At 44.3% G+C, this 17,500-nt stretch overlaps 2 protein-coding genes across 3 annotated transcripts in view; one reads left to right on the forward strand and one right to left on the reverse strand.

Annotated features, from left to right (window-relative positions):
• The window catches only part of gab3 (GRB2 associated binding protein 3), a 43,021-nt gene extending 38,327 nt beyond the window's left edge, over positions 1–4,694 (forward strand). For both annotated transcript variants that reach the window (XM_063203900.1, XM_063203899.1), the window contains exon 10: positions 4,471–4,694. In XM_063203900.1, the coding sequence (XP_063059970.1) occupies positions 4,471–4,587 (117 nt within the window). In that variant the 3' untranslated portion in view covers positions 4,588–4,694. The remainder of the gene's footprint in view (positions 1–4,470) is intronic.
• Positions 4,695–11,582: 6,888 nt separating this feature from the next.
• Positions 11,583–17,500, reverse strand: part of arhgef9a (Cdc42 guanine nucleotide exchange factor (GEF) 9a) — a 57,596-nt gene continuing 51,678 nt past the window's right edge. Inside the window, exons 10-12 of the mRNA XM_063202641.1 lie at positions 15,783–16,026; positions 13,037–13,105; positions 11,583–11,776 (exon numbers count right to left, since the gene is read on the reverse strand). Coding sequence (XP_063058711.1) covers positions 11,607–11,776; positions 13,037–13,105; positions 15,783–16,026 — 483 coding nt within the window. The 3' untranslated portion in view covers positions 11,583–11,606. The remainder of the gene's footprint in view (positions 11,777–13,036; positions 13,106–15,782; positions 16,027–17,500) is intronic.

Raw genomic sequence — 17,500 nt, forward strand, 5'->3', positions numbered from 1 at the left:
CACTGTCTCTCACTCACTCACTCACTCACTCACTCACTCACTCACTCACTCACTCACACACTCACACACTCACACACTCACACACTCACTCACTCACTCACTCACTCACTCACTCACTCACTCACTCACTCACTCACTCACACACTCACACACTCACTCACTCACTGAGCTTCAGTGGTGAGCTTCTGAGGTGCCCACTCACTCACTCACTCACTCACTCACTCACTCACTCACTCACTCACTCACTAACATACTCAGTCGCGAACTCAGTCACTCTTTCACTCACTCAATCCCTCGTTCACTTGATCATTCACTCACAAACACACAATCACCCACACACTCCCATTCACTTACTCACAGTCTCACTTACTCATTCACTCACTCACTACTGCTCAGCCACTCACTCACTGTCTCTCACTCACTCACTCACTCGCTCACTCACTCACTCACTCGCTCACTCACTCACTCACTCACTCACTCACTCACTCACTCACTCACTCACTCACTCACTCACTCACTCACTCAATTGCAATACTCACTTACTCACTCACTCACTCACTCACTTAATCATGCACTCACTCTGTCACTCATCGCCTCTCTCACTCAGTGACCCACTCGCTCCCTGCCCATGTCCTGTCTATCACTGGGATGATAAGCCCATGCTGCGTATGGAAGGCCAGTGATTATTACCCTCTTACAGTAGAGTGACCTCTGAGTCTCTCATTAGGCTGTTGAGGTTTTGACAGGCAATATTGCTCTTCCAGCAGGGAGCGGGAGGATGCCAGCTGTTGGGTGGCTGGTAACGGGTGGGGGTGGGGGTGGGGGGGTAGTCGGGTTGGCAGAGCAGTGAGTAGGGGGGTGAGAAGGGAGGTGATGGTTGTGATCGGAGACATCAGTAGAAATTGGGAGCTCCCTGAGACCTAATTAAATTACACTTAGCTGAAGTTAGTGATTTAGTTACTGAGTATATGTCATAATCCTTAGACAAATGTGGGGAGTTGATACCTTTCTTGCACTTCATCCATGGATGAGGGTCCTGGAGAGTGCATACACCAGGCGTCACCAACGTGGTGCCCGCAGGTGCCGGGTAGGCCTCCAGGAGCTTCTGAGGTGCCCACCAAGGATTTTTAATAAGTGACGACCAGAAGATTTTAGTCGGAGCTAATGCTTTTCTTAATTTAAACATGACATTATTTCTTTATAACCCATAAAGAATATTGCTTAATAAACTGTAAGTAAATTATCATTCAATCACAGTGTGATTTGAGAATGATGTCAAGACATTGGTAAAGGATTTGAACAAACAAGTAGCCCTCAGATAGCCCTTACTGTAGTATCCTTCGGGTAGCCTTTGGTAGCCCTCAGACCCAGAATGGCTCTTCCTACTATTATGGGGCATGCTTTTTGAATAGCCGAATATTCAATATACATGTATTCTAATTTTGAATACTGGTAGTTATTTCGAATACCGTTTTAGCCATATGTCACTGAAAGCCACACTAGGAAGCTTGAGGTACCAGTCTGGAATTCAGTTACGTTGTTAAATGACAATTATGTTCAGTGCAAAGTCTGTCATATGAGGCTGACCAGGAATAGCTGTCAGTGACCCTGCATCTACCATACCAATAGCATGGTTATCTGTGGGCACCTTAAAATATAAAGAAGCATTGGGGGGCACAGTGCCTCAGTGGGGTATGGTGTTGTACCGTTGCACCGGGTCCCAGGTTCAATTCCTGAGATCATTTCCCTATTCCTTCCTTCCCCATTTCTCAATCCCACTCATCTCCTGACACTCCCCCACTGTCCTGTCCAAAAATCGTTTTAAAGGTGCACTGTGTACGATGGTGGTCAGAGTAGGAGTTGTCACCATGCTGCTCGTTGAAACTGTGCTGCCTATTGCCAAATTTGACCTTTTCATGAATATTTACTAAATAATAATTTTATAATAATTTTCCCAGTCAGAATGCTGAGTACTTAGAATTTGATGGTGGTGGGAATTACTCATGAAACATTTGTGAATGGGCAGCATGAATTCTGCAAAGAAACTGCTAAATAATATCGCAGAGTGCACCTTTTAAAAAAGGAGCATTGAGTATCCCTCAATTGTCTTGATCCCATGACTGTATAAGGTCCAGTACACACACCGTCCCTGTCCTGATCTACAGTATTCTCCATCCGCTACAGCAGTGGCTCCTGGTTGGTTGGGGATGTGTGAAATTTGATACTGTTCTTCTCAAGCCCAGATGAATTACAGCCCCTGCCCTTTGGAGTTCGGAAACACCCTCTGTTCTCTTTTCTCTCTCCTCGCTTGACGTCCTTGAGTGAATCACAGGCAGGGAAAATAAAAAAAGCACCACGCGTTTGCGTCGTACCCCGCTCTCCTCCGCTTGGCCCTCCATTGCGTTTCATGAGCGGCAGGAAACTGCAGTATCTCACACAGTGACTCATCATATTTCAGCCTTGTCAGCTCTCTGCAGGAGACAGACTTACTGACGAGAATATCAATGTAACCCTCTCCCCCGCTCCCATTCTCTCTCCCATTCTCTCTCTCTCTCTCTCTCTCTCTCTCTCTCTCTCTCTCTCTCTCTCTCTCTCTCTCTCTCTCTCTCTCTCTCTCTCTCTCTCTCTCTCTCTCCCTTTTCCTCTCTCCTAGCTTCAACCTGTCTCTCCTTCTTTCCATCTGTCAATTTCACTCTTTCGCTCTCCCTCTCTTTCTCTCTTTTTCTCTCTTTCTCTCTCTCTCTTTCTCTCTCTCTCTCCCTCTCTCTCTCTCTCTCCTTATCTTCTTCTCTGTCTCCCTGTCTCCCTTTTCCTCTCTCCTAGCTTCAGCCTCTCTCTCCTTCTTACCCTCTGTCAATTTCTCTCTCTCTCTCTCTCTCTCTCTCTCTCTCTCTCTCTCTCTCTCTCTCTCTCTCTCTCTCTCTCTCTCTCTCTCTCTCTCTCTCTCTCTCTCTCCATCATGGATGTGAGCACGGGCATATTGCTCTCTCCAGCGCCTCAGCGTTCTATACTGTAGAGTTATATTGGCCGTTAAGTGGTGGTGAAGAGTTCACACGCTGATGTGATGTGCATGCATGGGCAGAATGCAGATACCATTCACACACAACACACACATGCACGCGAGCGCAGACACGCACACACACACACACACACACAAAATCTCTCTCTATCTCTCTCTCTCACACACACACACACACACACACACACACACACACACACACACACACACACACACACACACACACACACACACACACACACACACATACAGTACACACACACACAAACACACATGCACAGACGCCCACTCACACTCACCCCAAGTTATGCACAGCTTGGGCAGAGTGCATATTCAGTCCAGATCAAACACCTCTCAAAAATCCCTTAGCCCAGCCCAAGTGGTAGTGCACTAGGCTACAATATGGGTAGCAACTTAGATAGCTGAGGAGTTGAGGAGGTGGGGGGCTGGGAGGGAGGAGAGGTGTGCTTAACGGGACACTCTATACTAGTGGTTCTCAACCTTTTTTGAGCAAACGCCCCCTTCAGAGATATTCTATAGAGATATGCCAATATAATAGGTTTCTATGGGCACCTAACGCGACCAGGTTCCGGTCTGCCTAAAGGGGCGTGTCATAATGCTCCTACAATGAATAGAACAGTCCTTAGGTCTGCCTAGGTCTACCTAAGGGGGGGCATAATAGAACCAGGAAACAATGGGCCAATGGAACCTCTCTCTCTCTCTACTCTCTCTGGCCCCCTTGGCCTCATCACAAGCTTCCCAACGCCCCCTTGACCTCATCATAAGCCCGACAACACCCTCCTTAGTATTACTTAAAACATGAAATGGATTAATGCCCCCAATGGCAACTAACCATCGTGTGTCAGCTTCCTCAGAAACCGCTTGTGTGTGTGCGTACGTTACACCTACTATCTAGTGTATGTGTAGCTATACAGCAGATCTTGTGTCTGATTTCTCAGAATTCTCATGTGTGCATATCTGTTATCTCCAGTACTACCTGTGTGCAACTGCTAAATCTTTATGTCTGTTTCCTACGAAACTGCTTATGTATGTATGTTATGTGTATTATCTTGTGTATTTGTGTAACTGTGGATCTTGTGTCTGTCATCTCAGAAACTGATCATGTGTGTACAAAGTTGGTTGTGTGTTTTATCTATATGTATTTGTGTAAGTGTACCGGTAGTTGGTTATGTGTTTTATCTACATTTGTGTAAGTGTGCCGGTACCGGTCTTCTACGAAACCATTGATATGTGTATGCATATGTATCAGGGCTTGACTCTGGCACCTGGTATTTGTGAAACTGTTAATCTTTGTGTTTGTCTTCTCTGAAACCGCTCATGTGTGTATGAATATGTTTATTACCTAAGTTTATAACTGTTTATCATGTGTCTATGCATGTGTATATTATCTAAGTGTGTAACTGTTTCTCGTTTGTCTTGTGTTTCCTCAGAAGCCGCTCCTGTCGGAAGAGCACAGGGTGGACTATGTCCAGGTGGACAAAAAGAAGACTCAGGCCCTGTTCGAACTCAGCAAGGAGTGGCAAGATGTCCGCCAGTCGCAGGCTTAGCCGCCGCCTCTATCTCAGCCAGACCAGAAGCTAAAGACATGCCTAAAGACATAAAGACATACAGTACCTGTACCTGTCCAATACGGGTTGGTAACAGTCTTCTGGAATACGCAGCACTGGGTTGTAATTCAGGTTTGAAATCCAGGTTGCCCGTCACTGAAGAAATGACTGAATGACTGAACGGGACAGTTGCCCCTCAAAGCACTGTGTAGCATAAGACTCACACATGGACCAAACATCCCTATAACTTCTAAGAGCACAACCATCCATACGGATGGAGCGATTTTAAAAAAAAGAAGAAGAAGAGGAAGAAAAGAGCAATAATGAAATAATCTTACTGCCCACCCACAATGCACACCGTCATTAAAGGGACCGGAAGAAACAAAAATAACCAACACCCTTGTGGCTCGTGTCCACTAACATTTTACTGAGTTCAGCAACTTTTTTCTGTTGATACTTCTACACAGTCATGTGAAATCAACAGTCTCCATGAAATAAAAAGATCAACTGGAGGTCAAAGTTTGTGAAAGTCCTTGTTTGAGGCAGGGAAATTTGGTCAAGGATGAAATGAAGGGCCGCTGCTAAGGTTTTGGAGGCCCTAAGCATAACTGGTCAGGAGGCCCCCCTCATAATTAAATAATAATACGTTTTTTTGTCGATCTCAATTTAGAGGGCCCCAATTTTGGGGTTAAAGTGGTTGAGGCCCTAAGCCCTCTGCTTACTCTGCTTATGCCTAGCGTTGGCCCTGATGAAATGTCAGAAAACCCCACACATGGACTACTGTTCAAAGGAATTAGAAAAAGAAAAAGCAGAACAATAATCAGTGTGCCGTGTTTTCCAAACTTTCATCCTTGGTCAAGTTTTACTGCCTCACAGTGAAGTGAAAGCCGAAAAGTGAAAGCCCAACTGGGAAACTCCAACTCCCATTGTCATTGTGACACAGTGCTCCACAGCACCCAAGGGCTGTGCAACCTTGAGCAGATGAACCATTGCTCTGCCTCTCAGATAGCCTTGTCAACAGCACTGTGACAGGAAGGAGTATACTGAAACACTAACCTGACTCTCACCAGATAATATAGACTACTGAACATGCTGTCGTTCCGCTAAGCTCCACATATACATCTGGGACTAAGCCATTTGGAGACATATTTCAGAAGGTGGGGCTTTATCCTGTTGGGAGAAGGTAGAAAACAGACATCCTTGCCACCCATAGATGCCTTCAAACCTGTTCTCTGTTCATCTCAAATATGAGGTAGATTCAACAACACTTTGATGCAAGCCGCCATTGTTGTCTGCCGCTTCCCTCACTAAGTCGAGTCACACCTCGAGTTGAGTTAACTTACAAACTTGAGGCAGCAGGGCAACTTACTTTTTTACACTTAACTGGCTTCCAATGTTTTAAAGTGAATGGAAATGTGCACACAGGGATCCTCATTGGCCTGTAGTATGTGTGGAGTAAAGGCGAACTACATTGATCTGGTGAGAGTTCGGTTACTGAAACAACCAAACACTGAATAACATCACCATCGACAAGAACATCCTGTCTGTCTGACGGTCTGTCTGTCTGTCTGTCTGTCTGTCTGTACATACAGCGCCTCTTGTAGGCTGTGCTGTAGTTTAACTAATTTCAACTACTGATTGTACTACTGTCTTGTTTGTATATATGAAGGAGCCGAGTGTGTCCACTATAATATTTCTGCCATAATTTTTCCTTCGTCATGAGAGGAGGGAAAAAAAATAAAATGAAACGTACTCAGAATAGCACTGTAGCTTTTATCAGCAACGATAACGTGATATTAATTAATATATTGTAACTCACTGCTGGGTCCAGAAGGGTATTTGTAAATTTATATATACATACTTTACATCTCTCTGTGTGTATGCGTGCGTGCGTGCGTCCATCTGTGCGTGCGTGCATCTGTGAGCCTATGCTACTGTCTATATTTGCCTCATTGACAGGCACCTGTGTTGTCTCTTAACAAAATCTGTGTAAATATCATAATGCCTCTTTTCCACTGCCAGTTTTCTGGTAGGCCTACAGCTCGAGAAAGCGTGACTCGGCCGTCACTTTTTGCTTTTCGAATAGGCACCACACAGCTAAATCGTAAAGCAAAAAGTGGCAGCCGAGTGGCGCTGTGTCGAGCTGTAAGCCTTCCAGAAAACCGGCAGTGGAAAAAAGCCATAAGAGACCAATATGGCCTGTGTTACCTGTGGTACCAATGTCACAAACCTCTACTACTTTATCCTCGTCATTTCAGCAAAGCAATTAAGCACCTTTTGGAAGTGAAGGCATATTGCTTACTTTGAGAGTCCTTATTTTCAACACATTGTTACGTTCACAATGATTTTAAAAATCTGCTGACGTCGGTGGACTGAATACGATGAGCATCTTTGAAATATTTTCAATAAGATTGTTTTTTTTGTTGTTGTTGTTTGTTTTTGAAGCTGCTGATTGCTGTGTTTTGTTTGTACATACGTATACACACTGTCATATGCGATGGTGCAAAAATCAAGATTCTTTCCATGTAAAAATAAATCACTTTCTTAAGTACTGTAAATGCTTCATCGTTTCATGACTTTTTGATATTTTTTATTGTGTCATTAATCAAAATGGGGGGGGGGGGGACTAGATGAGATATGTTTAAGTAAATACAGTAGGCCTATGTTATGGTGTACCGCTGCAGGTACGTCTATAAACACTCACGTAACACGAGTACTTCAGGCCCCCTTGCAAGCTACCAAGAATGGGCCCCCCAAACAAAAAAAGAGGGCCTAATATCATGTGGAGGGGGCCCGTTTCTTCAAGTCAAGGGCCCGTGTGGGCCCCCCACCTCATATGGGCCCCCCTGCCTTGCGGGGGTATACTTTACGGCAATGTCTATAACCCTAAACTAGAAGTAATTTTGACAGACCTGATAAATAATTACACAGTACACCCTATTTTTTAATAAAGAAAGGAAAGCCAGAAAGCCTTGAACACGGTTAAACATGATTCGTCCTGAAGGAGCGGAACCTGCAAAGAAAAACTTTTCAAGGTGAGCAGGCCACCCACTCTATTTTTTTGGAAATAAGATTACAACACAAAATAGGTTAGAAAAACTAAGTATTAACAACACAAAGCAGGAAAAAGGACATTGAAAGTCACCTCTCACTGGAGATATCCTATATAAGGTACTGTTGTAGTGCATTTATGTAATTATGGGGCCTCACTTGCAAAGACAGAAAATGTGTGTCTTGGCTCAACATCCCACCTGTCACCTTCCTCTGCCTTAATTGGACCATAATGGCCTCTTGTTGGTCTCCGTTGGGTAGGTTTCAGAGGTGTACTGGACAAAAATATCTTCTCCAGTACAAATCAATAGGCCACAAAAATCTTGACTGGTGAAGTAGACAACTAGATCATACTACATCTCTGGAAAACGGGCCCCTAAATTGCCTGTCATATTATTTGCAAAAGAAGGTAGAGCTATATTTGGTGTTTCTTAACAAGAAAAACTGTGAGTTTGGGAAACTTTCAGGTCAACTTTGGGCTGAGTCTAAATGGATGTAGAACCACAGAGGCTTCAAATATACAGTGTGCAGCATCAATAGATTCTGAAAATTAAAAGTCATATAGGCCTACACAGTAGCCTACATTCCAATTAGAGTTAGCCATGCAGGACAGCAGCATAAATATCTCTGTAACACCAAATGAAATCACATCTGTGGTGTCCATAGCGAGATTTATTATGAAATAATGAAACGTTAGAATGTCAATCAAATCACCAAGTCAAAAAACATTTAACTGATATTTCTTTTCAAAGCATGACAGTTCAAACAGTTTTGTTTCAGTTGGCACATTTGCATGTTTCGTTTCCTGCACGTCTCATTGAAGCATCATCATCTTACCCAGAGTGCGATTAAATGTTTTCTCTCTTTTTTTGTCTTCCTCTTTTGGAAGCTGACTTATCAAAAAAAAACATCTTTGCTTTCTTTAGTCCGTCACATAAATGTCAAAATCACTTAAATTAAAATCACACCATAACAGAAGAAATAATCTAATCGCAAAAGACGTATGCTCTTTTTTAAATAACTGAACTAAATACTAACGTTCAAAAGTTATCAGTTACAATATGGTTTGGGTGACATCTCGCTTTGTATATAACTGGTGTGAATCCCCAACATGTTGTGCTAATTCAGATTAGCATGGTATTTATTAGCAAACTGCAATGCTGGCAAGAAATAAATAAAAATACTTAATGACAATAAACTGGGAGAATTAACAGGAAACTTCAAATAATGAGGCAAAAAAACCAAGCCACCTTCAGCCTTCTCTCATGCTCTGGACCATCTTAGGGGCCCAGTCCGGTTACTGTTAGTCAGGTTATCACAGCAGACTCCATGCGTCTACACTGACCACACCACACACAGCAAACAACATCAAACACACCTCAGAGGTGTAAGCCTAACAGCTCCCCTGTGGGTGGTCCAGGCCATTCTGCATTTTTTTTGTCATTTTCTGGGTAGTGTCAGTGATGACAACAGGAGACACTAAATGAGTGTGCATTTTCATTTGAGTGAGGGGGGGGGGGGGGGGGGCGGGGGGGAGACCGTGATGCTGACACAGCATTCTATTTTCTTTCCCCCGTGTCCACGGAAACTGTTTTGGTTGCAGATGGAGGAAGTGAATGTTGGGCACAGAAATAGCATAACAGAGAACAGTCTACTCAAGGTGTGTAAATATACCATACCGATCCATAAGAATAACATAACGCTTAAGAGTGATGGTATATACGCTTGGGTATAACTGCTTCACAAAATTGCATACATAAAACAAAACCCCCCAAAAAATGTAAAATAGCCTATTCTTTTGATGATAAGATATGACTACCCTGTCGACAGCATTTCTGTTGTTCAGCTGTGATACATTGTCGGTGACTTTGTACTGTTTCTTTTTTCAATGTCTTTGACCCGTAAGAATATAATTGCACAAAGAATACCTGCGATGACCATATCATGCAGAGAGAGATAAACAGAAGAGTCAGTAGACTTTTAATTAAAGATTAAACCCACAATAAATAATAGCGGGACTGATTGATAGTTTAGGATTCGTAGAGCATTTTAAAGACATAATGTTTGAGGAGAGAGAGAGAGAGAGAGAGAGAGAGAGAGAGAGAGAGAGAGAGAGAGAGAGAGAGAGAGAGAGAGAGAGAGAGAGAGAGAGAGAGAGAGAGAGAGAGAGAAACAGACAGGGGAAGAAGTGGGTAAAAATGCCCAGTAGAGTCACAGTGCACTGTTAGAGGACACATCCAGGTTTTTGATTGGCACAAACGTCATCATCATAATAATAATAATAATAATAATAATAATTCTTAGTGCTTCTTCAGGTTTTTTTAAACGGTGAACCCATTTTTTCGTGGTTTACACATGTCCTTGTGTGAGGAAAACAGAATCGTACAGTAGTAATAAGAACAATAATAATATGCATCCTTAGTTTGTCTGAAATCCTTTGATGATTCAAAAGGATATTGGTTTTTGTTGCAGGCAGCCCCTGCATCGTAGTACGGGAACAGTTTTTTTCATTGCAGCATCCCCTTGTGTGTGTGTGTGTGTGTGTGCGTGTGTGCGTGTGTGTGTGTGTGTGTGTGCGTGCGTGCCTGCATGTGTGTTGTGTGCATGGCCGCTGACAGCTTTGGGTGGGCCCAGGACAAAGTCATCGGAATGGGCCCCCTCACCCAATACATGCAATGTAATGAGGACCAAATTCGGGGGCCCCCTTCGCCCTGGGCCCGGGACAACTGACCCCTTTGTCCTCCCCTGTCGGCTTCCCTGTGTGTTGTGTGTGTATGTGTGTGCGTGCCACTGCTGCCGTGACGGTCTTGCCATAGTAGTGCTAATAGTGCCGGTCGAGTCTGGCTTGTCAGAATGCTCGTGTTCTTTCAGCAAGGGTAGTTGTTGCAGCGCACAGCATACAGCAGCCTCCCCCCCTCTTCTCTTCTCCTCGCTCAGGACCTGTAAAGTGTTGTGCTGTCCCGATGGTACATCGTGAGTCATGTTGCTGTCCACGCAGCAGTGTGGCGTCAGTGCGAGTAGTGTCAGCTGTGTGGTGTAGTAGTAGTACGTAGTGGTGGTGGTGTTGGCTGCTTGATAGTCTCTGTTTCTGCTGATGAGATTTCGGCTGATGGTTGATGGTTAACGCTGTTGACGGTGCAGATTAGAACGTATGCTTGGATGAATGTGCGGTATGTGTGCTCTATGTGGTGTACGTCTGACATGACATGGTTGTCGGTTATGTCGTGTATGATTAATCGTCTGGTATGCATAAGTGTGGTCTCTGCGTGTGTTCTTGATGTGTCTTTGTCCGTGGTGGTTGCCATGGTGGTGTAGCACCTAAAGTGAATCTCTTAACAGGGTTGTGTGTTTATTTATGTGTGTGAAAGTGGTTGTGCATGTGTCGTGAGTGTGTGTGTGTGTGTGTGTGTGTGTGTGTGTGTGTGTGTGTGTGTGTGTGTGTGTGTGTGTGTGTGTGTGTGTGTGTGTGTGTGTGTGTGTGTGTGTGTGTGTGTGTGTGTGTGTGTGTGTGTGTGTGTGTGTGTGTGTGTGTGAGTGTGTCCGGATGCCAGATGTGTGTTGTATAGTGGTGAGCAGTCTGCACACAGTGAAAATGAGCGCATGAGAGTACAGCTTTCAGCTGGAATCCCTCTCTCCTCTCCTCTCCTCTCCTCTCCACTCTCCTCCTCCTCCTTTCCTCCTCTTCTCTCCTCTCCCCACACAGCTGCCGTCTATTGGGTCCTTGCCTCACAAACAAACATCCCCCTCCGTGTGTTCCCTTTCCAAAAAAGTCAAGAATAAATTAGATGTAGAATAGTGCTTTTTTTCTCTTGAGCAGAAGAAGAAGAAAAAGTACAGCAGTCCTCTCTTTTTCAAAAGTTCTCTAATCTCCTTTAGTGAGGAAGAGGGAGGGAGGGATGGAGGGAGAGAAGGCTGTGGAGAGAGGAGAGGAGAGGAGAGGAGAGGAGAGGAGAAGGGAGAGGAGGGTGTTATTTTTTAAAGGGGGCTAGCCGGCTGAGGTTCTGCCAGAATGGGGAGGTGCTCCTCTTGGGCTCCCCGTACTCGTAGCCGTCCGCCATCAGGCCGTCGGGGAGCAGGTAAGGGCTCAGGTTCATGGGGTCCACGGGGGGAGGGTACGCCGGGGGCCCGGAGCGACCACCTGAAGGTAATGGGGCATATTGTGTAGTACAGTGGGAACATATGGCCAGCACAACCATCCATCCATGCATTAAAGAGCAAAAGATGTAAACAATGACTAGGATGATAGGGACCTCATACACACATACTGTACGTGGAGAACAGTGGCAGAATCAAATTCAAAGCCTGATTAGCAATATTACTACTACTATTACTACAATTACTATTACTACTATTACTACTACTACTACTACAGCTTATTATCCGCACCCCAACCCCCCAACCCCTGCCCAAAGCGGATTGGGCTAGGTATTGCAATGACCCTGTATGCCTGTTTGTCTGTCTGTCTGCTTGTTTGTCTATCCCCAGTGCCTTGCATCACCTGCGGGTGGCCCCAGATACACATGACATGCAGCTAGCATTGGGTACGGGCCACACTGCCGTCTATGATGGTGGTTTTTACACTAGCAAAAAAATCATTGAAGGGTAAAACTTTAAGAAATCAAGGGTGCATTTCTCAAAAGTGTAGTTGCTAACTACGGTAGCTACTTTGTTGGTTGCAATGCCCATTGGCAACTGCCCAAGTTGCTAACTGTTAACAACTACGCTTTTGAGACAGAGATGCCTAGAGCTAATGGAGGCAGTGCTATCTTTAAGTTGTTTAGTAATTGAGTCAAATGAAGATATCAAGACAGATGAAGGAAGTCATTTTAAGATAGGGTGATCAAGTAAAATGAAGACTGATGATTCCAAACATCTATATCACGAAATATTATCCATGTCAATTTCATCATAATCATCATGAACATTATTTATTCAGGGGAACTCAACTAAGCTTTAAGCTATTTTTCAGCAATGCCCTAATTGTAACAATCACTAAAAATAGTAGATATGCACTGGAGTATCTCTATGATGGCACTTTATGTATGTATGTATGTATGTATGTATGTATGTATGTATGTATGTATGTATGTATGTATGTATGTATGTATGTATGTATGTATGTATGTATGTATTATGTATGTATGTATGTATGTATGTATGTATGTATGTATGTATGTATGTATGTATGTATGTATGTATGTATGTATGTATGTGGTGTTTTTTCATTATTACTGTATTGTTTTTTTGGTGTCATGTGTATCAGTGTTGTGTGTATGTGGCAGCTATGTTTGTCCAAGACAAATTTCCTTCGGGACCATTAAAAAGAATCTGGAATCTTGAATCTTGAATCTTGAATGTACACAATTTGAGGCAGTTATGCCTATTTGATGAGTCCTACCTTTCTGTTTGGTGCACCGACGCACCGTGAGAGCCGCCTGCCTCTTCTGATATTCTGAAATCTCAAACCCTACAACGAGACATTTATGACTGTAAATTGTAGTGTCATAGTAATGAATATAACATCATATAAAACAAAAAACAACGAAACACAATTAAAAGATGGTAATTTCAGTAGTAAGCAGTAGCTAAACACTATGTCTCCTAATGTGTTAGGGACTAGAACAATGGTTCTCAACCTTTTTTGAACACCCCCTTGACCTCGCCATAAGCCTCTCAAAGCCCACTTCACACCACCAAAAGCCTTCCAATGCCCCCCTTAGTATTAAAAAATAGACGGAGGCCCTTCAGTGGCTGATATGGTAGGGTACTCATCTACTACGCGGCCGACCCGGGTTCGATTCCCGGCCCGGGTCATTTGCCGGCCCTTCCCCGTCTCTCTCTCCCAACTCGTTTCCTGTCTCTACTTCACTGTCCTGTCTAAGAAAAAACAATAAAGGGTTGTACAGCCCCCCCAAAAAAATATATTTTTTTAATAGACTAGAACCTCCCATTTGCAACTGATTGCTCCCCCTTTCAGCAAATGTCATCCTCAACGCCCCCCGAAGGCTCCCTAATACCCCCCTGGGGGGCTGTCCAGCCTGGGTTGAGAACCCCTGGACTAGAACACCAGTAAGTTCAGTGGAAAAACACCAGACTGTCCCCTCAGGGGTGCTGCTGGACAATTTAGCCACCCAAAGGTATTTTGGAGTTGTCTGTGAGGATTCAGCACGGTCATCAGTCAAGGCTGGCAAACTGGACTTCTTTTCGTCACTTGAAGACACCTTTTCTCTTCCACTGAGAGACTTTTCCAGTTCTAATTCTGATGTGAGAGTAAGGCGGCATTTGTAGGAGTTTGTTCCAGCAATGGCAGGATGCATCAGAGGACAGTTTTTTTGTTTTTTAATGGAGGGTGACCTATAGTATCCAGCAATATTTAATGACTCGTGCTGTACTGTACTGTACAGTATTTAATGACTTGTACTGTAGATACTAATAATACATGAGCAGGTTTTTGAAATGTATCACAGCCAATTCAATTAATTTAATTACCCATTAAAGCTTTTTCTATGATAGACATAAAACTACATCTCCCTGAAAAGGAAGTGCATTTGGGCATCCTAGCAGCTGCACCAGTGATGAAACGAACAAAATGAAGCATCATTCTCAAAAAACACTTCTGGACACCCAATCACCCTCTCTACGCAAAATCAAAATCATAAATACACTCCATAGCAGAGTCATAGCTTATCATGTCATGCCCCTGCTGCACCCTACACCCCATCAAAATATCACAGTCCCACGATCACAGTATGCTGTGAAGCTCCTGTCAATCATCCCAAACTACACCCCCCTCCTTGCTCCCTCTTCCTGGCCCCCCTGTGTCCCCTCAATCATTCCAGCCTTACCTTCCGACTCCTCAACAGCCCCTTTCTCTACCTCTGGATCCCCATCTTCCTGCACCAGCTTGTCTTCCATTCCATTCCATCCCAGCCATATGCCATTAATTCCTGACCTTCACCCCCACTTGCACCTTAATCATCCCATCCATGACCCCCTGACCTCTCTGCTCCCCCCTGACAAGCACTACCTTACCAATCCTCTAATCCCCCTAGGCTGTACCACCTTGTGCTCCTTGTCGATGGCCCTGAGCCAGAGGATCCTGCTTCAATAGATTTGAATCTCCACAATTGGATCTTTGGATTGGGGCCTTTGGATCTCCAACATTGTTCCTTTTTTCGTGCAGTTGGCTGTTCTCTGGGACTCCTCAATCATCCCTCCCATACCCCTGACCTGACCTTTTAGCACCCTTCTCTCCATCTCGAATCCCCTCTTACCAATCTGTTCCACCATCTTGCACTCCTTCTACACCAGCAATATCACCGTGCCAATATCAACACATTTCTTTAAAGGTACACTGTGCAAGATTTTGAGTTGTTTATTTCCAGAATTCATGCTACCCATTCACTAATGTTACCTTTTTCATGAATACTTACCACCACTATCAAATTCTAAGTGTTTATTATGACTGCACTTTATTATTAAATTGCACTTTTCATACATGAAAAGGGGGATCTTCTCCATGATCCGCCATTTTGAATTTCCAGAAATAGACATGTTTAGCTGCAAAAACGACTCTACTTGGACCATACTAGAAAATATTAGTTTATTACTTAGTAAACGTTCATGAAAATATCAGATTTGCCAATAGGCAACCCAGATTCAATGAGCAGCATAGTTGCAGTACCATAGTTTTTTTGACCATTTCCTGCACAGTGTACCTTTAAGAGTGTAGCTCCAGGAAGGATACTTAACACTCCCTGCTCTCCTTTTCGGACTCCATCATACCAATCTCTTCCTCCTGCACCATCTTCCACTCCATCCCAACAATATGGCAGTTCTAGTATCACAGTGTGGGCCTTTGTAGAGCTCTAGTAGGACCCCTCCATCATGCTAACCCATCCTCCCTTAGCCCATAAGCACATCTTGCTCCATCTCTCAAATCCACTCTTGCCAATCTTCTCGTCCTCCTGCACCATCTTCCACTCAATCCCAACAATATGACAGTTCTAGTATCATATACTAGTATATATCTATATCTAGTATATGTGGACCTTTGTAGAGCTGTAGAACCCCTCCATCATGCTTACCCATCCTCCCTTATCCCATAGTAAGCACCCCATCTTGCCCTCTCAAATCCCTCTCACCGATCTTCTCGTCCTCCTGCACCATCTTGCGCTCCTCGTGGAAGGCCCTGAGCCAGCGGATCTTCTCCTCCAGCTTCTTGGCGATGAAGAGGTGGATGTCGTCGCACTCGCGGTGCCGCAGCTTGAAGGCGTTCTTCACGCTCACGTTGAAGTCGTCATCCCGGCCGTCCGGCGCGTCTAACACCTCGTAGTGGTCCATGTCGATGCGGCCCTTATAGTACAGGCTGTCCCTGCGGATCAGGTCCTGATAGGGAGGAGGAGAGAGGGAGGAAAGAAAGAAAGAAAGAAAGAAAGAAAGAAAGAAAGAAAGAAAGAAAGAAAGAAAGAAAGAAAGAAAGAAAGAAAGAAAGAAAGAAAGAAATGAGTATTTAATGCTCACAATTTTTTTTATCAATTCATATCTTTGGGTTAAAACAGGGTATTTCTGTATAAAAATCAATGGACAAACCTATTCTTTCAAAAAAAGAGGGAAAACATATTTCTGTCAGATAATAGGTAATGCTTATCATTATCAGTTTCTTTCTATGTGATGTAATTCAAAAGATATATTTGGTGGTGTGTGACATTTCAGAATTCAAGGGGAGACCTTTAAAATGTGTTTTTGGCAGAAGAAAACAATACACAGCACACAAAAAAGAGAGAAAGACAGAAACAGATGCAACACAGAGAGATAGACAGAGGGAAGGAGTGATGAGAAAAAGAGAAGAAAGAAGCAAGGAAAGAGAAAATAAGAGGTCTGTTCCGTTGCCAGTATCACATGTAGAGCTGATGTGAGCTGACACCTGGGCTCTTTCTGCGTGCTCACGTTAGCGCAATGTGGCATCTGTTGCAATCATTCTGACCTTTCCAAACCCCCCCTCCCCCCCCTCTCTTTCTTTCTCTCGTCTTTGTGAATTTCCTCCTGCTGCTGCTGTTGAACACAGACAAAAGCTTAAGGGGGGGTTAAATCTTGCGAAGAGGAATTGGAAAGCCTATCAAAAAATCTATCGAAGGGAGAGAAAAAACCCCCGTCTCTCGTGCGAGAGGAAGGAGCTAAGCTGCTCTTGATTGGAAAAACATGAAAGGCATTACAAGGATGACAAAATGGCGGACAAAGCACCTCTTCTGGCTCAGAGAGTGCCATCGCTAATACAGGTTATCAGGAGCAAGGGCAAGTTATTCAGGTCAGGTGAGGAGAGAGGATAGGAGAGGAGAGAAGCGAAGAGCATGTGTGTGTGTGTGTGTGTGAGTCTGTGTGTGTGTGTGTGTGTGTGTGTGTGTGTGTGTGTGTGTGTGTGTGTGTGTGTGTGTGTGTGTGTGTGTGTGTGTGTGTGTGTGTGTGTGTGTGTGTGTGTGTGTGTGTGTGTGTGTGTGTGTGTGTGTGTGTGGGACCAGGTCTAATTCGGAGGCGTCTATTTTGGGAGGATATTTCTGGGCATTATTTCATTCCTCATTTCCTCTCCTCCTAAGCTGCCGGGCCTGCTGCCCCTGTTTTGTTCCCTCTTGCCCACCTACGAGGCGGCAGCCGCCCCCGCAACACACGGACACTCACATACTCATATTTACACACATACGCACGCACACACACACACGTGCATACACACGCGCACGCGCACACACACACACACACACACACACACACACACACACACACACACACACACAAATATATTTGTGTGCACGCGCGCGCAAACACACACACACACACACACACAAACACGCACACACACACACACACA

This window comes from Engraulis encrasicolus, chromosome 7, assembly GCF_034702125.1.
Source record: "Engraulis encrasicolus isolate BLACKSEA-1 chromosome 7, IST_EnEncr_1.0, whole genome shotgun sequence".
In the NCBI taxonomy this organism is placed as follows: Eukaryota; Metazoa; Chordata; class Actinopteri; order Clupeiformes; family Engraulidae; genus Engraulis; species Engraulis encrasicolus.